Source organism: Amblyraja radiata, unplaced genomic scaffold, assembly GCF_010909765.2.
Source record: "Amblyraja radiata isolate CabotCenter1 unplaced genomic scaffold, sAmbRad1.1.pri S109, whole genome shotgun sequence".
Classification (NCBI taxonomy): domain Eukaryota; kingdom Metazoa; phylum Chordata; class Chondrichthyes; order Rajiformes; family Rajidae; genus Amblyraja; species Amblyraja radiata.
Genome location: NW_022630099.1, coordinates 1,030,652 through 1,056,696, shown reverse-complemented (window position 1 = coordinate 1,056,696; position 26,045 = coordinate 1,030,652). Strand labels below are relative to the sequence as shown.

Below are 26,045 nucleotides of genomic sequence, written 5' to 3'. Positions count from 1 at the left end.
AAAGTTATTTCTCTCATCAGTCTTAAATGACTTCCCCTTTATTCTAAGACCTGGTTCTGGACTCGCCCAAAATTGGGAACATTTTCCCTGCATCGAGCTTGTCCAGTCCTTTTATAATTTTATATGTTTCTATAAGATTCTCCCCTCATCCTTCTAAACTCCAGTGAACACAAGCCTAGTCTTTTCAATCTTTCCTCATATGACAGTCCCACCATCCCAGGGATCAATCTCGTGAACCTACGCTGCACTACCTCAATCACAAGGATGTCCTTCCTCAAATTAGGGGACCAAAACTGTACACAATACTCCAGATGTGGTCTCACCAGAGCCTATACAGAACATATGAATATAGTTGCTGCCTCACAGCGCCAGAGATCCGGGTTCGATCCCGACTACGGGAGCTGTCTGTACGGAGTTTGTACAATCTCTCCCCGTGACCTGCGTGGGTTTTCCCAAGATCTCCGGTTTCCTCCCACACTTCAAAGACGTGCAGATTTGGAGGTTAAACGCCTTGGTATAAGTGTAAATTGTGTAGGATAGTGTTAGTGTGCGTGGATCGCTGGTCTGCACGGACTCTCCGGGCCGAAGGGCCTGTTTCCACGCTGTATCTCTTCAACAGAACTAATCTATAAGTTGACATTGTTTCCTCTATATATTTAATTAGGCTGAAAGCCGAAGTCGGGACGAAATGCGACACCAACAGGAGTCCAATGGGACAGAGTGAGTGAATTCTGAGTGAACCCCAGAATTAAAGGCCGTTCCTTTAGGAAGGAGATGAGGAAGAATTTCTTTAGCCAGAGGGTGGTGAATCTGTGGGATTCGTTGCCACAGACGGCTGTGGAGGCCACAAGTCAGTGGATATTATTAAGGCAGAAATAGGTAGATTGATGATTAGTGCGGGTGTCAGGGGTTATGGGGAGAAGGCAGGAGAATGAGGTTGGGAGGGAGAGATAGATCAGCCGCGATTGAATGGCGGAGTAGACTGGATGGGCCGAATGGCCTCATTCTGCGTCTATCACTAATGAAGTTATGATCTTTAGATTCTCAACTGCCCTGTCACTGAGTGGATGGAAAGTGATTGTATTAGCTGGATTTGATTTGATAATCACACCGGGGCCCAGTGTAGATATTTGCATTTAAGACGGTGGATATTAACGCAAATATTTGAGCTGTTCGTTAAAGTTTAGTTGAAGTTTAACACAAGGAACTGCTGACTCCGGTTATAGAATTATTGTAGATGTGCTGGAGTAACTCAGCGGGTCAGGCAGCATCTCTGTGGAGAACGTGGACAGGTACAAAGTGCTAGAGTAATTCAGCGGGTCGGGCAGCATCTCCGTGGAGAACGTGGACAGGTAACGTTGCGGGTCCAGACCCTTCTTCAGACCGATGATGTCTGATTACTGCGGGGAGGTTACAGTTTTTGGAAACAGTTTTTCCCTCGTAGACTGTTTTTTTGAGCTAGGCAGCTTTTTTTCCTGCGTGTCGGTTTCCCAACTAAATTATTAAGGACGGCCACAAGGAACTGCAGATGCTGGTTGATGCGTAAAAGGACACAAAGTGCTGGAGTAACTCAGCGGGTCAGGCAGCATCTCTGCGGAGATCGTGGACAGGTACAAAGTGCTGGAGTAACTCAGCGGGTCAGGCATGCAGCATCTCTGCGGAGAACGTGGACAGGTACAAAGTGCTGGAGTAACTCAGCGGGTCAGGCAGCTTCTCTGTGGAGAACATGGATAGGTGACGCTTCGGGTAGGGACCCAACCTCGGAACTCATCAAGTTGACCTGTGAGCGGGGAATGGAAATATCAGCTGATGAAAAGCGAAGTCCGCGTTATTTAGACGTTCATCTGATCTCAGTTACTAGTCCTGTTTTCACGGGATAATGGGTCCATTACCGGGGAGGGAATTGGAGATACTTGATACAGAACTGCCCCCTCCATCGACTTTTTTAAGTCAAGACTAAAGACTTATCTATACTCCCAAGTCTTTCCTGACGTCCTCTGAGTGAGGGCTACATGTATATATGTATGTAGTTTGTTTTGTCTTCCTAGTGGCGGCGCGGCTCTGGCTGCAGCGGCTCTCCGGCAGTCCTGTTTGTTTTGTGTTTTTTGGGTTGTTTATTTTCGTTTTGGTTAGTCTAGTTTTGGTTTTTAGTTTCTGTTTGGGGGGGGGGGGGTTGAAACGGGGCTTGCTCTCTCTCCCTGCGGGGGAATGCGACTTTTATGTCGTATTCCCCTTCTCTGCCTCCGTCTGCGCTGAGGCCTAATGGCGGAGCTGGCGACCTCGAGGCTCAGGAGGCAGAGCCCGCCAGGACTCGCACTGAGCTCGCTCCCGTGAGGGCGGACCCGCTCGGGGCTGGAACAGGGCTTCCGTGAGGGGCTGTGACGCTACCGTGAGGACGGCCGGCCCGAGGAAGGAACGGTGCTCCCGTCGGAGTGGCCGAGCTCGGGGAGGTACGGCGTTCCCAGCCCGAGGGAGAAGCGGCGCCCAGTCGGGGCGGCCCAGCCCGAGGGAGAAGCGGCGCCCGGTCGGGGCGGCCCAGCCCGAGGGAGAAGCGGCGCCCAGTCGGGGCAGCCCAGCCCGAGGGAGGAGCGGCGCTCAGTCGGGGCGGCCCAGACCGAGGGAGAAGCGGCGCCCAGTCGGGGCGGCCCAGCCCGAGGGAGGAGCGGCGCCCGGTCGGGGCGGCCCAGCCCGAGGGAGGAGCGGTGCCCGGTCGGGGCGGCCCAGCCCGAGGCTGAGACGGTAACGGCACTCACGTGAGGGCGATCCGGCTCGGGGCTGGAACGATGCTCCGGTGGCTTGCACGGTGTTCTGGCGGCGGTGGCCTGAGTCCGGGGTTCGGCCGCGGGCCAGCGGCTGCGTCAGCAGGACTGGTGAGCGGCAGCTTCGACCACCCCGGGCCGCGGTGTTTGAGCCGCGGGACAGTTGTAACATCGCCCGGGGGGTATCGCCTCAGCGCAGAAGGAGAAGAGGAGGGAAGAGACTGGAGACCTAAGACTTTTGCCTCCATCACAGTGAGGAGATGTTGGGTGGACTTACTGTGGTGGATGTTAATATGTGTTTATTGTTGTTTTTTATTGTATTGTATTGTATGTATGACTGCTTCAATTTCGTTCAGACTTCGGTCTGAATGACAATAAAGGCTATCTAATCTAATCTAATCTAATCTTGTTGTGCTATTCTTATAACAAATGTAAAGCACTTTGGCCAACGAGAGTTGTTTTTTAAATGTGCTATATAAATAAATGTGACTTGACTTGACTTGACATGACAGCTAGTACAGTGGGAACGGGCCGAATATTCTTCCTTTGGGCTGGGCACTTGATTCTGGTGTCCTTGACTTCGTGACTAAACGCGTTGTTTTATTTCTGCAGCTACCTCGGCCACAGATGCCGGGAAAGGACTGGCAACCTATGAAAATCTCCCGGGAAACGAACAGGTTGGTCCCTGTTGTTCTTTCACGAGATGAGTTTTGTTCTTTTGTACAAGTGACAGTGGAGTTGTGGAACCGTGCTTGGAATTGTCCACGTGACAGTAATGTACGGGGGACACCAGACTTCCTTGTCTGATTCCTTTGTGGGACACCTTCAACTTCCTCACGAACTGGTGGCGAATCTATGAAATCCATTGCCTCAGAAGGCTGTTGAGTTAAGAGTCAAAGTGTTTTATTGTCGTGTGTCCCAGATAGGACAATGGAATTCTTGTTTGCTGCAGCACAACAGAATATGTAAACATAGTACATAACGAGAGAGAGAAAAATCAGTACGTATATATATACACACACACTCACTAAGGCCCTGTACAACTGCAGAAGGACCTCTTTGCTCATTTACTCAACTCCTCTGGTTATAAAGGCCAACAAACCATTCACTTTCTTCACTGCCTGCTGTACCTGCATGCTTACTTTCATTGACTGATGAACAAAGGATCCCCCAGATCCCGTTGTACTTCTCCCTTTTCCCAACTTGACGCCATTTTGATAATAACCTGCCTTCCTGTTTTTGCCACCAAAGAGGATAACCTCACATTTATCCACATTAAACTGCATCTGCCATGCATCTGCCCAGTCCCCCACCCTGTCCAAGTCACCCTGCGTTCTCACAGCATCCTCCTCACATTTCACACTGCCACCCAGCTTTGTGTCATCTGCAAGTGTGCTCACGTGTCGGCAAGAGTGTTATATTTTCCTGTGTCCCAGATAGGACAATGGAATTCTTGCTTGCTGCAGCACAACAGAGTATGTAAACATAGTACATAACGGGAGAACAAAAGTACAGTGTGTCTACACACACATGCACACATACTCAATAAATAAACACAGTGCAATAATAATAATAATCTATTGTACTTCAGAGCTTATTTGTTGCCGTGTTTAATAGCCTGATTGCTATTAACTGAAAGTAACTGAAATACATTGTCATTAGGCGAGAAATAGTATTGGGTAGGCTAATGGGACTGATGGTCTGCATCCCAGGGTCCTCGGGGAGGTGGCTCTAGAAATAGTGGACGCATTGGTGATCATTTTCCACTAAGGAAGACATAAATAATCTGCCGGAAATAGCAGGGGACCGCGGGTCAAAGGAGTTGGAGGAATTGAGTGAAAGCCAGGTTAGCCGGGAAGTGGTGTTGGGTAAATTGAATGGATTAAAGGCCGATAAATCCCCAGGGCCAGATCGGCTGCATCCCAGAGTACTTAAGGAAGTAGCTCCAGAAATAGTGGATGCATTACTAATAATCTTTCAAAACTCTTTAGATTCTGGAGTAGTTCCTGAGGATTGGCGGGTAGCAAACGTAACCACACTTTTTAAGAAGGGAGGGAGAGAGAAAACGGGGAATTACAGACCAGTTAGTCTAACATCGGTAGTGGGGAAACTGCTAGAGTCAGTTATTAAAGATGGGATAGCAGCACATTTGGAAAGTGGTGAAATCATTGGACAAAGTCAGCATGGATTTACAAAAGGTAAATCATGTCTGACGAATCTTATAGAATTTTTCGAGGATGTAACTAGTAGCGTGGATAGGGGAGAACCAGTGGATGTGGTGTATCTGGACTTCCAGAAGGCTTTCGACAAGGTCCCACATAAGAGATTAGTATACACACTTAAAGCACACGGCATTGGGGGTTCAGTATTGATGTGGATAGAGAACTGGCTGGCAAACAGGAAGCAAAGAGTAGGAGTAAACGGGTCCTTTTCACAGTGGCAGGCAGTGACTAGTGGGGTAGGGCAAGGCTCAGTGCTGGGACCCCAGTCATTTACAATATATATTAATGATCTGGATGAGGGAATTGAAGGCAATATCTCCAAGTTTGCGGATGACACTAAGCTGGGGGGCAGTGGTAGCTGTGAGGAGGATGCTAGGAGACTGCAAGGTGACTTGGATAGGCTGGGTGAGTGGGCAAATGTTTGGCAGATGCAGTATAATGTGGATAAATGTGAGGTTATCCATTTTGGTGGCAAAAACAGGAAAGCAGACTATTATCTAAATGGTGGCCGACTAGGAAAAGGGGAGATGCAGCGAGACCTGGGTGTCATGGTACACCAGTCATTGAAAGTAGGCATGCAGGTGCAGCAGGCAGTGAAGAAAGCGAATGGTATGTTAGCTTTCATAGCAAAAGGATTTGAGTATAAGAGCAGGGAGGTTCTAATGTAGTTGTACAGGGTCTTGGTGAGACCACACCTGGAGTATTGCGTACAGTTTTGGTATCCTAATCTGAGGAAAGACATGCTTGCCATAGAGAGAGTACGGAGAAGGTTCACCAGACTGATTCCTGGGATGGCAGGACTTTCTTATGAAGAAACACTGGATAGACTCGGCTTGTACTCGCTAGAATTTAGAAGATTGAGGCGGGATCTTACAGAAACTTACACATTTTTTAAGGGGTTGGACAGGCTAGATGCAGGAAGATTATTCCCGATGTTGGGGAAGTCCTGAACAAGGGGCCACACACATAGTTTAAGGAGAAGGGGGATGCCTCTTAGGACCGAGATGAATCGGCGGTAGGCCATTTAGGACTGAGATACGGAAAAACATGTTCATCCAGAGATTTGTGAATCTGTGGAATTCTCTGCCATAGAAGGCCTATTCACTGGATGTTTTCAAGAGAGAGTTAGATGTGGTTCTTAGGGCACCATTGACGGAATGAAGGGATATGGGGAAAAATCAGGAACGGGGTACTACTTTTTGATGATCAATAGACAATAGGTGCAGGATTAGGCCATTCGGCCTTTCGAGCCAGCACGGCCATTTAATGTGACCATGGCTGACCATCCACAATCAGTACCCCGTTCCTGCCTTCTCCCCATATGCCCTGACTCCGCTATCTTTAAGAGCCCTATCTAGCTCTCTCTTGAAAACATCCAGAAAACCGTGATCAGTGGGTATGGGGAGAAGGCAGGTACAGGATACTGAGTTGGATGACCAGCCATGATCATATTGAATGGCGGTGCAGGCTCGAAGGGCCGTACGGCCTACTCCTGCAACTATTTTCTATGTTTCTATGTGTCTATGTTTCCCAAGTACCTGCCGTTAGCGTTGAGAGCCGCTAAGAGAAGGTTCCGAGCTCCGACGTACCCGCAACGTTCATTCCACGTACTTACCACGAGTTTTTTTTTAAACTTGGGATAGCTCTTGAATTAGCTCGTACAGTGGGACAGGCCATTAACTCTCTCTTGAAAGTATCCAGAGAACCGGCCACCACCGGCGGAGAATTCCACAGACTCACAACTCTCTGGATTGACACCATCCTACACACACTGGGGGCAATTTACAATTATGGGGACCTTGTGATCTTATGGTCTCCCCCCCCCCCCCCCCCCCACTGCTCCAAATATTTTGATTCGCATTGCGATCTGATCCTTCCCTCGCCCACTCCGGCAACTGGACCGAGCGATTTGATCTAAACCTGGTTTAGAATAACACAAGGTCTATCTAACGATGGGCGGGAAAGGAACATAGAAACATAGAAACATAGACAATAGGTGCAGGAGTAGAGGCCATTCGGCCCTTCGAGCCTGCACCGCCATTCAATATGATCATGGCTGATCATCCAACTCAGTATCCTGTACCTGCCTTCTCTCCATACCCCCTGATCCCTTTAGACACAAGGGCCACATCTAACTCCCTCTTAAATATAGCCAATGAAATGGCCTCAACTGCCTTCTGTGGCAGAGAATTCCACAGATTCACCTCTCTCTGTGTGAAAAATGGTTTTCACTCCAGGTCATCTTGGTCCTAAAAGATTTCCCACTTATCGTTAAACTGTGATCCCTTGTTCTGGACTTCCCCAACATCGGGAACAATCTTCCTGCATCTAGCCTGTCCAACCCCTTAAGAATGTTGTGAGTTTCTATAAGAGCCCCCCCCCCCCCCCTCTCAATCTTCTAAATTCTAGCGAGTACAAGCCGAGTCTATCCAGTCTTTCTTCATATGAAAGCCCTGCCATCCCAGGAATCAGTCTGGTGAACCGTCTCCGTACTCCCTGTATAGCAAGAATGTGTTTCCTCAGGTTAGGAGATCAAAACTGTAAGCAATACTCCAGGTGTGGTCTCACCAAGACCATGTACAACTGCAGTAGAACCTCCCTGCTCCTATACTCAAATCCTGTATGGCAAGAATGTCTTTCCTCAGATTAGGAGACCAAAACTGTACGCAATACTCCAGGTGTGGTCTCATTGCCATCTACAGAGAGGTAGACCAATGGATAGGGCGGACTCGGTGGCGCAGCGGTGGAGTAGCTCAGTGAATGTTTGTCTGTCCTGACATTCTGATCCAGTCCATGTTTCAGTTCATCCCACAATAAAACGACGTTCTTATTTCTGAAACTTATGGGCCGATCACGTATCGCTCTTCCTTTTGGGCAATGTATCAGATACATCCTTCTGTAAATTAATTAAATGATTTTTTGAAATTATTTTGAATCGAGCTATTTCTCCAAATGTCCTTTCTCTCTCGCCCGCATTAATTTCATGACAAACATCAGAGATTTTGTGTGGGTTCATATTACTCGCTCTGACCTTCTACCGCTGCACCACAGAGAGCATATTAACGGATGGCATCTCTGTGTGGTAGCTCAGCTGGACGGAGGCGGAGAGGAGAGCTCTTCAGCGCACAGAAGATTATTGGGACACAGCTACCAGCCTTGGAGGGCATCTACCACACACGGTGCCTCAGGAAGGCCGTCAGCATCCATAAAGACTCCTCACACCCGTGTAATGGACTGTTCGAACTACTTCTCTCCGGCAGACGTTACAAGGCCTTCTACGCCCTAACCTCCAGACTCAGGAACAGCTTCATTCCCAGAGCCATAGCGGCTCTGAACCAGCCCTGCTGAGTGCCCCCCATCCCCCCTGGACTGTCTCCCACGGATGGTCACATCCCACAGACACATCTGCACTTTAGTCTGTTTTGTCTATTTTACTGTTGTAATGTTCTTTTACAAACCATGTTCTCGGGGTATCTAATATCTAAATCTAAATTTTATTAGTTACTTAAGTTTTGACATCGGATGGAAGCTGCATACCCAAATCTCGTTGCACTGATGTACAATGACAATACAATATATTATTATTATTAACGTGGACGGCTGCCCAGTCCTTAAACGGCTTTGACTTCCCCACCGTCGAAAGGATCTATCGTAGTCACTGCCTCAAAAAGGCAGCCACCATCATCAGAGACCCACACCATCCTAGCCACACATTCATCCCACCACTGCCATGAGGAGAAAGGTACAAGAGCCTGAAGACTGTAACGTCCAGGTTCAGGAATAGCTGCTTCCCCACTGCCATCAGGCTATTAAACACAACATCGAATAAGCTCTGAACTGCAAAAGACTATATTATTATTTGTTATTTGCACTATATTAATTATCTATTGAACTTTTTATTTTCCCCCCCATTATATACAATGTTTACATATTCACATATTCTGTTGTGCTGCAGCCAGTAAGAATTTCACTGTCCCGTCCGGGACATTTGTCCATAAAACTCTATCGACTGGAATTGAGTCCAAACTAATATCAGTTCCTTTATCTCCTCAGGTCAGGGTTCAAGATCTCTTGGCCTTGAATTCGAGTCACTCATGGGGCCATAGTAAGGTTCAATTTATTGTCATGGACATCGAGGTACAGTGAAAGGCTTCTGTTGTGTGCTGACCAGTCAGCAGATAGACAAAACATGCTTGCAATCGAAGACGGACACAAAATGCTGGAGTAACTCAGCGGGACAGGCAGCATCTCTGGACAGAAGGAACGAGGGAAGAATGGTCCCGTCTCAAAACTTCACCCATTCCTTCTCTCCAGAGAAGCTGCCTGTCCCGCTGAGTTACTCCAGCATGTTGTGTCTAACTTCGATTAAAATCAGCATCTGCAGTTCCTTCCTACACATGGCTACAATCGATCCATTTACAGTGTACAGATAGATGATAAGGGAATAACGTTTAGTGCAAGGTGCAAATCTGAGGAAGGACATTCTTGCCATAGAGGGAGTGCAGAGAAGGTTCACCAGACTGATTCCTGGGATGTCAGGACTTTCATATGAAGAAAGACTGGATAGACTCGGCTTGTACTCGCTAGAATTTAGGAGATTGAGGGGGGATCTTATAGAAACTTACAACATTCTTAAGGGGTTGGACAGGCTAGATGCAGGAAGATTGTTCCCGATGTTAAGGAAGTCCGGGACAAGGGGTCACAGCTTAAGGATAAGGGGGAAATCCTATAAGACCGAGATGAGAAAGAGATTGTTCACACAGAGAGTGGTGAATCTCTGGAACTCTCTGCCACAGAGGGTAGTTGAGGCCAGTTCATTGGCTATATTTAAGCGGGAGTTAGATGTGGCCCTTGTGGCTAAAGGGATCAGGGCATATGGAGAGAAGGCAGGTACGGGATATTGAGTTGGTTGATCAGCCATGATCATATTGAATGGCGGTGCAGGCTCGAAGGGCCGAATGGCCTACTCCTCCACATATTTTCTATGTTTCTATGTTTCTATGAGGGAATAACGTTTAGTGCAAGGTAAAACCAATAAAGTCCGATCCAGGATAGTCCAGGGGTCACCAATGAGGTAGATAGTAGTTCAGGACCGCTCTCTGGTTGTGATAGGATGATTCAGTTGCCTGACAACAGCTGGGAAGAAACTGTCCCTGAATCTGGAGGTGTGCGTTTTCACACTTCTGTACCTCTTGCCCCGATGGGAGAGGGGAGAAGAGGGAGTGACAGGGGTGAGACTGGTCCTTGATGATGCTGCTGGCCTTGCCGGGGCAGCGTGAAGTGTAGATGGAGGTGATGGGAGGGAGGTTAGTTTGTGTGATGGTCTGGGCTGTGTCCACAATTCGCTGCAATGATGTCATTCAGCAGGTAAACAGGCCCTTTGGTCCATCTTGCCCATGGCGACCCAACATGCCCCATCTAAGCCAGTTCCATTTGCCCGCATTTGGTGCATATCCCTCTCATAGAAGCATAGAAACAGGCCCTGACCGCGCTCGCCTTTTGCCTCGTCATATCCACGGGTGAGAGTCGCTCTGTCAGACCGACACCGCGGCGGTTTGTGTCGCCGAGCGGGTCACGGGGAACGGCAGAATTAAATTCAAACAAGTGTGTACACACACGGGCCGGGATAAGAGTGGATGTGGAGAGGATGTTTCCACTTCGTGGGGGAGTCTAGGACCAGAGGGCACAGCCTCGGAATTAAAGAAACGCTCTTTTAGGAAGGAGATGCAGGAGGAATTTCTTTAGCCAGAGGGTGGTGACTCTGTTGGATTCGTTGCCACAGACGGCGGTGGAGGCCACAAGTCAGTGGATATATTTAAGGCAGTGATTGACAAGTTCTTGATTAGTGCGTGTGTCAGGGATTTTCTACACAGAGAGTGGTGAATCTCTGGAATTCTCTGCCACAGAAAGTAGTTGAGGCCACACAGTTCATTGGCTATATTTAAGAGGGAGTTAGATGTGGCCCTTGTGGCTAAAGGGATCAGGGGGTATGGAGAGAAGGCAGGTACAGGATACTGAGTTGGATGGTCAGCCATGATCATATTGAATGGCGGTGCAGGCTCGAAGGGCCGAATGGCCTCTACACCTGCACCTATTTTCTATGTTTCGCTGTTTCTGTGTTATGGGGAGACGGCAGGATGGAATGGGATTAGGAAGCAGGTTATGGCGGGGTGGCACTGACGGGCCGAATTGATTAATTCTGCTCCTATCACTTGTGAACTTTCCCCCCGGCCCTCACGCGCGTTTCTCATCCTCAAGCGGGTCGCAGAGGTTTACTGTCGAGCCGGCACAGAGCGACGTATATGTATGCATCGGGGGAGACGCGGAGTTCACGGTGCGGCCGTCCAGTGCTATCTCCAGCGGAACCTGGGAATTCAAATCGAAAGCAATCGTCCAGTGGCTCGCACCAAACCTGGTGATTCCTCCTGAGTACAAGTCAAGGGTGGATTTAAATTTCACCAGCGGGTCGCTGGTGCTGAGGTCGGTGAACGAGTCGGACAACGGGGATGACACAGTGACAGTCACTGCAGTTGGCGGCGCTCAAGAATCAGCGACCATCACACTGTAAGGCACTCGGTGAGTTTGACCTCGATCTTGTTCAATCATTAACTCTCGAATTACTATTGGGATTTCATTCTTGCGGTGAGTGGAAGATAGAGACATAGAAACATAGACAATTGGTGCAGGAGTAGAGGCCATTCGGCCCTTCGAGCCTGCACCATTCGCCATTCAATATGATCATGGCTGATCATCCAACTCAGTATCCTGTACCTGCCTTCTCTCCATACCCCCTGATCCCTTTAGCCACAAGGGCCACATCTAACTCCCTTTTAAATATAGCCAATGAACTGTGGCCTTAACTACCTTCTGTGGCAGAGAATTCCACAGATTCACCACTCTCTGTGTGAAAAATGTTTTTCTCATCTTGGTCCTGAAAGATTTCCCCCTTATCCTTATACTGTGACCCCTTGTTCTGGACTTCCCCAACATCGGGAACAATCTTCCTGCATCTAACCTGTCCAACCCCTTAAGAAATTTGTAAATTCTGTAAGATCCCCCCTCAATTTTCTAAATTCTAGCGAGTACAAGCCGAGTCTATCCAGTCTTTCTTCATATGAAATTCCTGCCACCCCAGGAATCAGTCTGGTGAACCTTCTCTGTACTCCCTCTATGGCAAGAATGTCTTTCCTCAGATTAGGAGACCAAAACTGTACGCAATACTCCAGGTGTGGTCTCACCAGGGCCCTGTACAACTGCAGTAGAACCTCCCAGCTCCTATACTCAAATCCTTTTGCTATGAATGCTAACATACCATTGGCTTTCTTTACTGCCTGCTGCACCTGCATGCCTACTTTCAATGTCTGGTGTACCATGACACCCAGGTCTCGTTGCATCTCCCCCTTTCCTAATCGGCCACCATTCAACTAATAACGTGTTCGAAATGCTGGAGTAACTCAGCGGGACAGGCAGAATCTGTGGAGAGTAGGGATAGGTGACGTTTCGGGTCGAGACACCTCGAGTGTAATTTGAAGTTATATTGTCAGGTTTGTAATGTGATGCGTGTGTTAGTTTCCTCCTCCGTGCTGAGGTGTGTTTAAACATTATCGCTATTTGTTTATCACCCTGATGGAATTTTATTGATCAGTACTTCTTCTCCACCGTTGACCTGCGGTGACTTCATAAGGAAAAACCTTTGAAACGTTTGAGAACATTTGAATCTTCAGTGTTTTGTTCCTTGCTCAACTGTGCACTAACCACGGCCTCCTGTGTATTTAACAGCGCCTGATTCCACACCCAATATCACCTCCAATGCCAGCAGCTTCATAGAGCACTGTGACACCGTGTTTTTGACCTGCGTCGCGACAGGCCCTGACGTCTCTTACACGTGGAGTGAAGACAACAGCGTGATATCTAACGGCGGCAGGTTGGAACTGAGCGCCTCTAACACCACACTCACCATTACCGGAGTATTGCAGTCGGACGGGCCGTTCACCTGCCGGGCTTCCAGCCCGGTTAGCGCGAAGACAAGCGAGTCGTTCCAACTCAATGTCTTTTGTAAGTGGCCGGGCATCATTCACCACATAGAAACATAGAAACATAGACAATAGGTGCAGGAGGAGACCATTCGGCCCTTCGAGCCAGCACCGCCATTCATTGAGATAGAAACATAGAAACATAGAAAATAGGTGCAGGAGGAGGCCATTCGGCCCTACGAGCCAGCACCGCCATTCATTGCGATCAAGGCTGATCGTCCCCAATCAATAACCAGTGCCTGCCTTCTCCCTATAAACCCTTGACTCCACTAGCCCCTAGAGCTCTATCTAACTCTCTCTTTAATCCATCCAGTGAGTTGGCCTCCACTGCCCTCTGTGGCAGGGAATTCCATAAATTCACAACTCTCTGGGTGGAAAAGTGTTTTTCTCACCTCAGTCTTAAATGGCCTCCCCTTATTATTAAACCGTGACCCTGGTTCTGGGCTCCGCCGATATGGAGAACATTTAATTCTCCAACTAGCCTGTCCAATCCCTTAAGAATGTAATAATTCCAGAAGATCCCCTAATCCTAATTTCCAATGAATGCCAACCCAGTCGATCCATCCTTTCATCATGTTTCAGAGAGAGGATCTTATAGAACTATGCCAAATTCTTAAGGGATTGGACCAGCTAGATGCAGGGGAAATGTTCCTCGTGTTGAGGGAGTCTAGAACCTGGGGTAACAGTTGAAGAATAAGGGGGAAATCTTTTAGGACCGCGATGAGGAAAATAAATTTCACCCAGAGAGTTGCCAATTCACTGGCTGTTTTCAAGAGAGAGTTAGATCGAGCTCTTCGGGCTAACGGAATCGAGAGATATGTGGAGAAAGCAGGAATGAGGTACTGGTTTTGGATGATCAGCCATGATCATATTGAATGGCGGTGCTGGCTCGAAGGGCCAAATGGCCTACTCCTCCACCTACTTTCTGTGTGTCTGTGTTTACTGTTCCATGTTCTATGTTTTGTGTTATGTGATTATGTTATGGTGAGCGCTTCCTGAGGTGATGGTCCCCTCTCCCTGCTCCCGCTCCTATTCTCCCTCCCTTCTTCCCCCCTTCCTCACATTCACCACAAATGTGTGCATTTGTTGTAGACGGGCCGGATATTCCGATTATAGTTCGTGATCCCGACATCCTTGTTTACACTTCCGGGACCGACGTCACTTTAACCTGTTCTGCACAGTCTAAACCAGCTGCTGTGTTTTGGTGGGGCTTTCAAGGTGACTTGGTCCAGAGTGGAGACAAACTCACCATTCCCAATGTTTCCACTAAAGACTATCTGTGATGCCTTTAACAATATGACCAGATCCTACAGTTCCTCATTAATACTAATCGATGTTCTGGGTAGGTACAACATTTATTTATTTTGCTTGTCGGTCAGTGTATAATGGTGATGCTGAACACTGATTCATTGATCTAAGCGGCAGGAATTGATCAAATGCTTCAATCAACTATCGTGATTTTTCATATTGTACACAAATTATGTTGCTTACACAAATCCATCTCGTGATTTCATCACTGCTTGACAATAGACAAAAGACAATAGGTGCAGGAGTAGAGGCCATTCGGCCCTTCCAGCCAGCACCACCATTCACTGTCATCATGGCTGATCATCCACAATCAGTTCCCCGTTCCTGCCCTTTCCCCATTTCCCTTGATTCCGCTATCTTTAAAAGCTCTATCTAACTCTCTCTTAAAAGTGTCTAGAGAATTGGCCTCCACCGCGCTGAGATAGAACATTTCACAGATTAACAACTCTCTGGGTAAAAAGGTCTTTCCTCATCTTAGTACTAAATGGTCTCCCCCTTATTCTTACATAGAAACATAGAAAATAGGTGCAGCAGTAGGCAATTCGGCCCTTCGAGCCTGCACCATTCGCCATTCGATATGATCATGGCTGATCATCCAACTCAGTATCCTGTACCTGCCTTCTCTCCATACCCCCTGATCCCTTTAGCCTCAAGGGCCACATCTATCTCCGTCTTAAATATAGCCAATGAACTGTCCTCAACTACATTCTGTGGCAGAGAATTCCACAAATTCACCACTCTCTGTGTAAAAAATGATTTTCTCCTCTCGGTCCTAAAAGACTTCCCTCTTATCCTTAAACTGTGACCCCCTAGTTCTGGACTTCCCCACCATCGGGAATAATCTTCCTGCATCTAGCCTGTCCAACCCCTTAAGAATGTTTTAAGTTTCGATAAGATCCCCCCTCAATCTTCTAAATTCTAGCGAGTACAAGCCGAGTCTATCCAGTCTTTCTTCATATGAAAGTCCTGCCATCCCAGGAATCAGTCTGGTGAACCGTCTCTGTACTCCCTCTTTGGCAAGAATGTCTTTCCTCAGATTAGGAGACCAAAACTGTACGCAATACTCCAGGTGTGGTCTCACCAAGACCCTGTACAACTGCAGTAGAACCTCCCTGCTATTATACTCAAATCATTTTGCTATGAATGCTAACATACCATTGGCTTTCTTCACTACCTGCTGCACCTGCATTCCTACTTTCAATGACTGGTGTACCATGACACCCGGGTCTCGTTGCACCTCCCCGTTTCCTAATCGGCCACCATTCAGATAAAAGCCTACTTTCCTGTTTTTGCCCCCAAAGTGGATAATCTCACATTGATCCACATTAAACTGCATCTGCCATGCATTTGCCCACTCACCCAACCTATCCAAGTCATCTTGCAGCCTCCTAGCATCCTCCTCACGGCTAACACTGCCCCGCAGCTTCGTGACATCCGCAAACTTGGAGATGTTGCATTCAATTCCCTCATCCAGATCATTAATCAGTATTACTAAAACTCTGTTCTTGACCGCTTTTCACGATCTGTGCCGCGGTTTCCGAGAGAACGCCGTCACCTACGGCCGTCATTTTTGGCCACCTCCCTCAGAGCCACATTCTGCCGCAGGTGTGCTGACGATATTTCCCCTCGATGAAATATGACCGAGATATTAATGTTTTTACATCATTCCCCATTCTCTCTGCTGCCCCCGCTGGCGGCAGGGGAGGGAGGGACTACAAAACCGGGAAGCGTCCCGCTTCAATCACTTTCTTCCCGACCACGAAGTGAAAGGGTCACGGCTCTCTGAGCTGCAGCTCTGCTCCGAGGTGAGTGCTTTTTCAGACAATTGATATGTATGTTATTCACCATGCTCTGAAGTTTCTTGGCATTTTGTTGGAAAGTGTGTATATTTGACTATCTATATTGTGTTTGAACTGTGAATTGAAAATAAAAAGCGTCTGCATTTGTATATTTGTCTATCTATATTGTGTTTGAACTGTGAATTGAAAATAAAAAGCATTTGCATTTGTATATTTGTCTATCTATATTGTGTTTGAACTGTGAATTGAAAATAAAAAGCATTTGCATTTGTATATTTGTCTAACTATATTGTGTTTGAACTGTGAATTGAAAATAAAAAGCGTCTGCATTTGTATATTTGTCTATCTATATTGTGTTTGAACTGTGAATTGATAATAAAAAGCATTTGTATTTGTATATTTGTCTATCTATATGTGTTTGAAATGTGAATTGTAAATAAAAAGCATTTGTTATTGTTATAAAGCGTTTTTCAAATTTGTTTCTCTTGGGTTTTAAAATAGTTGCACCGGTTTTCAGGTAACTAAAGCATGATGTCTATTGTGTTTGAAATGGTGATGTAAATTGAAATGCATTTGTTGCAACGTTTTCAGGCGAGTAATGCGCGAAAGAAGCTTATTATTTCGACCAGAACTGTGTTTAAATTTAAAATCGGCGCTCATGTTGTGATTTTGGCGGTTGCAAGATGGCGGCGATGACGTCATTTCCGGCGATCTGGAAGCCGGCGGCGATGACGTCATTTCCGGTCGGAGGCAAGCTGGCGGCGATGACGTCATTCACGGTCGGAGGCAAGATGGCGCTGAAGACGGAGTGCACGAGGTGTTGAATAAATCTACAGAACTGGTAAGTGTCTTTGTTTGTTTGCTGCAATTGTGTTTCAGGATTGTGTTTCAGCCAAAGCTGCTTTGTGTTTCAGCCAAAGCTGCCATTGTGTTTCAGCTACAGACTACAACACGATTTGAAGATTCGTTCAAATATTCGGCTGCTTTCTCTATGGTAAGTCTGTGTTTGTTGGACGTTATTTAAAAGCAGCATTTTGTTTCAGCAAAAGACTCTACAGCACGATTTGAATATTCGTATTGCACAGTGTATTTTAGTGTTGTGTGTGTGTGAATGTGTGTGTGTGTGAATATATGTGTGCGTGAGAGATTAGAGATTAGAGATTATAGAGATTATTCCTTTAATAATCCTTTTCAGGAAATTACAGTGCCACGACAGCTTCAAGACAAACATAACACCACACATTTCCTCAAAAGGCTTCCATACATAACAAGTTAAAATACGTTAAAATACAAGTTAAAATACAATTAATTTAAAAAAAGTGCAGTTATTTATGCTCATTATAAAGTCTTATAGCAGCTGGTAAACAGGACTTCCTGTATCTCTCCGTTTTGCACATTGGTGCAATCAGCCTCTGACTGAAGATGCTGCTCTTGATCACCTTCAGGGCATGGAGTGGGTGAGTGGGGTTTGTCATTATAGAACCTAGTTTATTTAGAGTTCTGGCCTCTGCCACCTGCTGGACCGTTCGTTGCTCAGCCCCGACCACTGAGCCGGCCTTCCTGATTAGTTTGTCCAGTCTGTTTTTATCCGCTATACGGGCGCCATCTCCCCAACAGGCCACAGCAAAAAACAGAGCACTGGCCACCACTGAATGGTAGACACTGCACAGTAGGGGTTGGCAGATATTAAATGACCTCAGCCTCCTTAAAAAATACAGTCGGCTTTGTCCCTTCCTGTACACCGCCTCCATATGACACTTCCAGTTCAGCTCACTGTCAAGCTGCACCCCAAGGTACCTGTGATTAGCGACCACCTCCACCTCAGTGCCCTTAATGGTGATCGGCGTTGCTTGAGTCCTCCTCCTCCCCCTCCTGAAGTCCACCACTATCTCCTTTGTTTTTTTGGTGTTAAGATGGAGGTTATTGTGTGCGCTCCACTCCACAAAGTGTGTGAATATGTGTGTGCGAATATGTGTGTGTGTGAATATTTATATGTGTGTGTGTGTGAATATTTATATGTGTGTGTGTGAATGTGTGTGTGTGTGTGAATTTATGTGAGCGTGTGAATATGTGTGTGTGCGTGAATATTTATGTATGTGTGTGTGTGTGAATATATGTGTGTGTGTGTGTGAATGTGTGTGTGTGAATATTTATATGTGTGTGTGAATATATATGTGTGTGAGTGAATATGTGTGTGTGTGAATATATATGCGTGTGTGTGAATATATGTGTGTGAATATATATATATGTGTGTGTGTGTGAAGCTATATGTGTGTGTGAATATATATGTGTGTGTGTGTGTGAATATATATGTGTGTGTGAACATATATGTGTGTGTGTGTGTGTGTGAATATATATGTGTGTGTGTGAATATATATGTGTGTGAGAATATATATGTGAGTGTGTGTGTGTGAATAGGGGGTTGCACGTAAGGTCACAGGGTAATAGGACTTGACGCACGGAGCCGCTCAAACCATCTGAAGACATCCGTCACTTCCAGTATATGTTATTAATGCAAGAAACGCGTACTTTCCTATCTGTTAAAAACCGCCAAAATGTTGAATTTTTGCTCTGAAAAAAATTGTGGAAGTTGGGGTAAGTGTGAGAGACATGTACCCAACATTAGAATTCCAAATGTGAAATGAAATGTAGGTAAAGAGAAGCGAGAATTGAAGGGACAACAGCAGCTAAAGTGCTTGGTAAAGATTGGCTGTGCAGATATCGTAATTGAAAATATTGGAATTATAGCGTTTGCTCATTGCATTTCATCAACAGTAAGGCATTATTCGTGTTTTTTCTTGATTACTTTGGTATCTAAAAATTGTCAGGTGATAAATCTGGCTTTAAATTTTTCTTCAGATGCGTTTTCATTTTGTACGTAAAAACCCACTTGAGAACCATGGGCGATTTATTTAAAAAAATACAGCCAGATTTATCACTTCTGAAACTTTTTAGATGCCAAAGGAATCAAGAAAAAACACAAATAATGCTTTAGTGTTGATGAAATGTAGTGAGCAAACGGCCAATGTTCGCTAAGCACTCTGTCTGTTGTCCCTTCAGCTCTCACTTCTATCTACCGTAATTTCTCCTCACTTTTGGAATTCTGAAGTAGGCTAAATGTCTCACATGCTCATCCCGATTTCCATAATTATTTGCAGCGCAAAAATTGACATTTCCGGCGGGTTTTAACGGACTCGCTACGTTCAGATTCAGATTCAACTTTAATTCTCGTTGTCAGTGTACAGTACAGAGACAACGAAATGCGGTTAGCATCTCCCTGGAAGATGGAGTTGGAAACAATGATAAGTGCCTACCTGCAGTACATCACGTGTAATCCATTTGGTGTAGCGTAGCAACAGTACGGGTCATGGGCCGTGACCCGACTGCCGTGAAACCTCCCTCTGTGCGTGGGTGTGTGAATATATATGTGTGTGTGTGTGTGTGTGTGTCTGTGTGTGTGTGAATATTTACGTGTGTGTGTGAATATGTGTGTGTGTGTGTGTGAATATGTGCGTGTATCTATATGTATGTGTGTGTACATGTGTGTGTCTGAATATGTGTGTGAGTGAATATGTGTGTGTGTGTGTGCGTGATTATATATGTGTGTGTGTGTGTGTGTGCGTCATTATATATGTGTGTGTGTGTGAATATGAGTGTGTGTGCATATGTGTGTGAGTGCATGTGAATATATATGTGTGTGTGAAATAATATAATATTTCGTAGTTCAGAGCTTATTTGTTAAGTTTAAAAGTGTGATGGCTGTGAGGAAGAAGCTGTTCCTCAATATAGATGTTACAGTTTTGAGTTTACACAAGTCGGACGTGACTCCAGAAGTCGGGCATCAGTCAGTCCACAAGCTGTGAGAGTCAGTCCAAAGGCCATGAGTTAATCCCAAGGCAGTGAGTCCACAGGTCATGAGTAAATCGCTCACTGCCCCCTCTCCTCCACTGACACCTCAAGACGCTGCCCTCCGCCTGGTTATAGGATGCACCCCCTACTGAAGCCGTACACATCCCCTGCATGAGGACACCCCCCCTTCTCATCAGTTCACGACAACCCCCGCCTGAAGCTGCCCTTGCCTGCACGACATGTACCACCCATAGGGCAGTGTCTTGAGGTGGGGGATGAGTCTGTATATATGTGTGTGTGATTAAGTCTGTGTGTGTGAGTGAGTGAGTCCGTGTGTATGAGGGTGTGTGTATGAGTCTATGTGTGTGTGTGTGTGGGTCTTTGTGTGAATGTGAGTCATTGAGTTTGTGTGTGCGTGAATGAGTCTGTTTGTGAATATGTGTATGGGAATGTGTGTGAGTGTGAATATGTGTGTGTATGTGTGAGAATGTGTGTGTGTGAATATGTGCGTGTGTTTGTGGATACGTGTGTATGTGTGTGTGTACGTGTGTGTGTCGGAATGTGTGTGTGTGTGCATGAATATATGTGTGTGTGAATATATATGTGTTTGTGTGTGTGAAATAAGGCAGTGAGCAGCAGAACACAACAAGACACAACAAGTAAAAACTTAATAAATCTCATATTTAAAATTTAAATTGTTCTTATATTTTAAGAGTCATTCACATTTTAAACTTTAATAAAACCTTTTTGCACTTTTAATGCTGTGTGATCTTCATCACAATAGAACCTAATAGGCAGGAATGGCTGCTCTGTGGGAGAGCCACCAAGAGTGCATGGGGGGGGGAGGTTGTTTGGAGATGCACTGAATATGTGCGTGGGAGGGGAATGGCAAGGAGCAGAGTGGGGGGGGGAGGGTGAATGTAGGTGGGATGACTGAGTGAACTGTCAGCGTACCAGGCGTGAGTGACTGCACTGCCAGCCCATGAGCTGTGAGTTAGTGAACTGCCAGCCCAATAATCCATTAATTCCACCCTCTCCCCCTTCTCTCTCTTACTGTCTGTCACCTGTTTTGGGCACAATTTCTGGCAGTTTCTCAGCCGCCAGCCTGCCAGGTGCGAGTGATTGTACTGCCAGGCCTCGGTGACTGAGCTGCCAGCCCAAAAATCCATTCGGCCCACAAACTCCATACTAGCCCTCTGGAAATCAGTACCTTCGGCCCACAACACTCATACTAGCGCAACAGAAAGCCCCCTTCCCACTGGCCAGCAAAATTGGAATTGCTGTTGGGTGTCCAGCCCTCCCGTGTGAGGCCGGGACCCAATGGGTCCCACCTAGTCTAGTATGTTATTAATGCAAGAAACGCGTACTTTCCTATCTGATAAAAACCGCCAAAATGTTTACCACCCCCCCCCCCCACCCCAACCTGACAGCCCCTGCCTCAAAAAAATGTTTTGCACAAAATATTCAGTGTTCATTAACAACTGAAATTGTCTTTCGGCTGCTTTTTCAACATCGTGTCAGGAAATGTTAGAGGTCAAGGTGATGTGGCTATTGCTGTAGTATCCTCTAGGATAGCAGCTACATTTCTGCCTGGTGGAAGAACTACACATTCTCGATTCAAGGTACCCATCCAAGTGGCTGAGGATACATTGAGCAACATCGAGAAGAACTCTAAGACGGCACATTTCACGAGGCAAGTGAAAGTTATTGTTTGGGATGAATGTCCAATGATTAGGAGAGAATGCTTTGAAGTTGTGAACAGAACTCTTCCAGATGTGTTCAGCAACACCAAGCATTTTGGTGCCCCCCTGCCAGTACATGCCTCAATGACTGAGCTGCCAGCCCTCAGTGACTGACCTGCCAGCCCAAAATCCATTCCGCCCACAAGCTCCATACTAGCCCTCTGGAAACCAGTACCTTTGGCCCAACATACTAGCTCAACAGAAATATGAAGGGAAATGTCAAAGGTTTCCTGAAGGATGGAACATCGCCCAAGAATGTTGTTATTAATAGCGTGCTTCGTTGAATGATGACTTCTGAGATGTTCTCAGATTTTCCTTCTGAAAATTTGAACGCTGACTTTCTCTATATTAAAATTGTCTCTTTTTATCAACCGGAAATCGTCATCAAGAGGCAGTGAGCAGCAGAACACAACAAGACACAACAAGACACAACAAGTAAAAACTTAATAAATCTCATGTTTAAAATTTAAATTGTTCTTATATTTTAAGAGTCATTCACATTTTAAACTTTAATAAAACATTTTTGCACTTTTAATGCTGTGTGATCTTCATCACAATAGAACCTAATAGGCAGGAATGGCTACTCTGTGGGAGAGCCACCAAGAGTGCATGGGGGGGGGGGTTGTTTGGAGATGCACTGAATGTGTGGGTGGGAGGGGAATGGCAAGGAGCAGAGTGGGGGGGGGGGGAGGGTGAAGGTAGGTGGGATGAATGAGTGAACTGTTAGCATACCAGGCGTGAGTGACTGCACTGCCAGCCCATGAGCTGTGAGTTAGTGAACTGCCAACCCAATAATCCATTAATTCCACCCTCTCCCCCTTCTCTCTCTTAATGTCTGTCACCTGTTTTGGGCACAATTTCTGGCAGTTTCTCAGCCGCCAGCCTGCCAGGTGCGAGTGATTGTACTGCCAGGCCTCAGTGACTGAGCTGCCAGCCCAAAAATCCATTCGGCCCACAAACTCCATACCAGCCCTCTGGAAATCAGTACCTTCGGCCCACAACACTCATACTAGCGCAACAGAAAGCCCCCTTCCCACTGGCCAGCAATATTGGAATTGCTGCAGAGGTGGAATATTGTGTTGGGTGTCCAGCCCTCCCGTGTGAGGCCGGGACCCAATGGGTCCCACCTAGTCTAGTATGTAATTAATGCAAGAAACGCGTACCTTCCTATCTGATAAAAACCGCCAAAATGTTGAATTTCTGCTCTGGAAAAAATTGTGGAAGTTGGGGTAAGTGTGAGAGTCATGTACCCAACATTAGAATTCCAAATGTGAAATGAAATGTAGGTAAAGAGAAGCGAGAATTAAAGGGACAACAGCAGCTAAAGTGCTTGGTAAAAATTGTCTGTGCAGATATCGTAATTGAAAATATTGGAATTATAGCGTTTGCTCACTGCATTTCATCAACAGTAAGGCATTATTCGTGTTTTTTCTTGATTCCTTTGGTATCTAAAAATTCTCAGAAGTGATAAATCTGGCTGTAAATTTTTCTTCAGATGCGTTTTCATTTTGTACGTAAAAACCCACTTGAGAACCATGGGCGATTTATATTTAAAAAAATACAGCCAGATTTATCACTTCTGAAACTTTTTAGAAGCCAAAGGAATCAAGAAAAACACAAATAATGCTTTAGTGTTGATGAAATGTAGTGAGCAAACGGCCAATGTTCGCTAAGCACTCTGTCTGTTGTCCCTTCAGCTCTCACTTCTATCTACCGTCATTTCTCCTCACGTTTGGAATTCTGAAGTAGGCTAAATGTCTCACATGCTCATCCCGATTTCCATAATTATTTGCAGCGCAAAAATGGACATTTTCGGCGGGTTTTAACGGACCCGCTACGTTCAGATTCAGATTCAACTTTAATTGTCGTTGTCAGTGTACAGTACAGAGACAACGAAATGCGGTTAGCATCTCCCTGGAAGTTGGAGTTGGAAACAATGATAAGTGCCTACCTGCAGTACATCACGTGTAATCCATTTGGTGTAGCGTAGCAACAGTACGGGTCATGGGCCGTGACCCGAATGCCGTGAAACCTCCCTCTGTGTGTGTGTGTGTGTGAATATATATGTATGTATGTGTGTGTGTGTGTGTGTGTGAATATTTACGTGTGTGTGAGTGAATATGTGTGTGTGTGTGTGAATATGTGCGTGTGTCAATATGTATGTGTGTGTACATGTGTGTGTCTGGATATGTGTGTGAGTGAATATGTGTGTGTGTGTGCGTGATTATATATGTGTGTGTGAATATGAGTGTGTGTGCATATGTGTGTGAGTGCATGTGAATATATATGTGTGTGTGAAATAATATAATATTTCGTAGTTCAGAGCTTATTTGTTAAGTTTAATAGTGTGATGGCTGTGAGGAAGAAGCTGTTCCTCAATGTAGATGTTACAGTTTTGAGTTTACACAAGTCGGACGTGACTCCAGAAGTCGGGCATCAGTCAGTCCACAAGCTGTGAGAGTCAGTCCAAAGGCCATGAGTTAATCCCAAGGCAGTGAGTCCACAGGTCATGAGTAAATCGCTCACTGCCCCCTCTCCTCCACTGACACCTCAAGACGCTGCCCTCCGCCTGGCTATAGGATGCACCCCCTACTGAAGCCGTCCACATACCCTGCATGAGGACACCCCCCCCCCCCCTTCTCATCAGTTCACGACAACCCCCGCCTGAAGCTGCCCTTGCCTGCACGACATTTAACACCCATAGGGCAGTGTCTTGAGGTGGGGGATGAGTCTGTAGATATGTGTGTGTGATTAAGTCTGTGTGTGTGAGTGAGTGAGTCCGTGTGTATGAGTGTGTGTGTATGAGTCTATGTGTGTGTGTGTGTGTGTGTGTGTGTGTGTGTGTGTGTGTGTGTGTCTTTGTGTGAATATGAGTGTCATTGAGTTTGTGTGTGCGTGAATGAGTCTGTTTGTGAATATGTGTATGAGAATGTGTGTGAGTGTGTGAATATGTGTGTGTATGTGTGAGAGTGTGTGTGTGTGAATATGTGCGTGTGTTTGTGAATATGTGTGTATGTGTATGTGTGTGTGTACGTGTGTGTGTCGGAATGTGTGTGTGTGTGTGTGTATAAATATATGTGTGTGTGAATATATATGTGTTTGTGTGTGCGAAATAATATAGTATTTCGTGGTTCAGAGCTTATTTGTTAAGTTTAATAGCATGATGGCTGTCAGGAAGAAGCTGTTCCTCAATGTAGATGTTACCGTTTTCAGTTTACAAAAGTCGGACGTGACTCCAGAAGTTGAGCAACAGTCAGTCCACAAGCCGTGAGAGTCAGTCAGTCTAAAGGACATGAGTCAATCCCAAGGCAGTGAGTGAGTCCACAGGTCATGAGTAAATCGCTCACTGCCCCCTCTCCTCCACTGACATGCCCCACTTCCGCCTGGCTTTAGGATGCACCCCCTACTGAAGCTGCCCTCATCCCATGCATGAGCCCCCCCCCCCCCCATTTCTCATCAGCTCACGAGAACCCCCACCTGAAGCTGTGCCCCTCCCTTGGCTGCACGATGTTTACCCCCCCCCCCCCCACCACACCCTGACAGCCCCTACCTCAAAAAATGTTTTGCACAAAATCTTCAGTGTTCATTAACAACTGAAATTGTCTTTCGGCTGCTTTTTCAACATCATGTCAGGAAATGTTAGAGGTCAAGGTGATATGGCTATTGCTGTAGTATCATCTAGGATAGCAGATACATTTCTGCCTGGTGGAAGAACTACACATTCTCGATTCAAGATACCCATCCAAGTGGCTGAGGATACATTGTGCAACATCGAGAAGAACTCTAAGACGGCACATTTCACGAGGCAAGTGAAAGTTATTGTTTGGGATGCATGCCCAATGATTAGGAGAGAATGCTTTGAAGTTGTGGACAGAACTCTTCCAGATGTCTTCAGCAACACCAAGCAATTTGGTGCCCCCCTGCCAGTACAGGCCTCAGTGACTGAGCTGCCAGCCCTCAGTGACTGACCTGCCAGCCCAAAAATCCATTCGGCCCACAAACTCCATACTAGCCTTCTGGAAACCAGTACCTTCGGCCCACAACACTCATACTAGCGCAACAGAAAGTCCCCTTCCCATTGGCCAGCAATATTGGAATTGCTGCAGAGGTGGAATATTGTGTTGGGTGTCCAGCCCTCCCGTGTGAGGCCGGGACCCAACGGGTCCCACTTAGTCTAGTACATGTCTATATCTCTATGTCCCTATATCTCTATCTCTATATCTCTATGTCCCACTATCTCTCTATCTCTATATCTATATCTCTATGTCTCTATATCTATACTAGACTAAGTGGGACCCGTTGGGTCCCGGCCTCACACGGGAGGGATGGACAC

General features: G+C 46.3%; 1 protein-coding gene across 1 annotated transcript in view; it reads left to right on the top strand.

Annotated features, from left to right (window-relative positions):
- The window catches only part of LOC116969124 (carcinoembryonic antigen-related cell adhesion molecule 1-like), a 47,325-nt gene that overhangs the window by 8,582 nt on the left and 12,698 nt on the right, over positions 1–26,045 (top strand). Inside the window, exons 6-7 of the mRNA XM_033016061.1 lie at positions 11,240–11,545; positions 12,798–13,036. Of these exons, the coding sequence (XP_032871952.1) occupies positions 11,240–11,545; positions 12,798–13,036 (545 nt within the window). The remainder of the gene's footprint in view (positions 1–11,239; positions 11,546–12,797; positions 13,037–26,045) is intronic.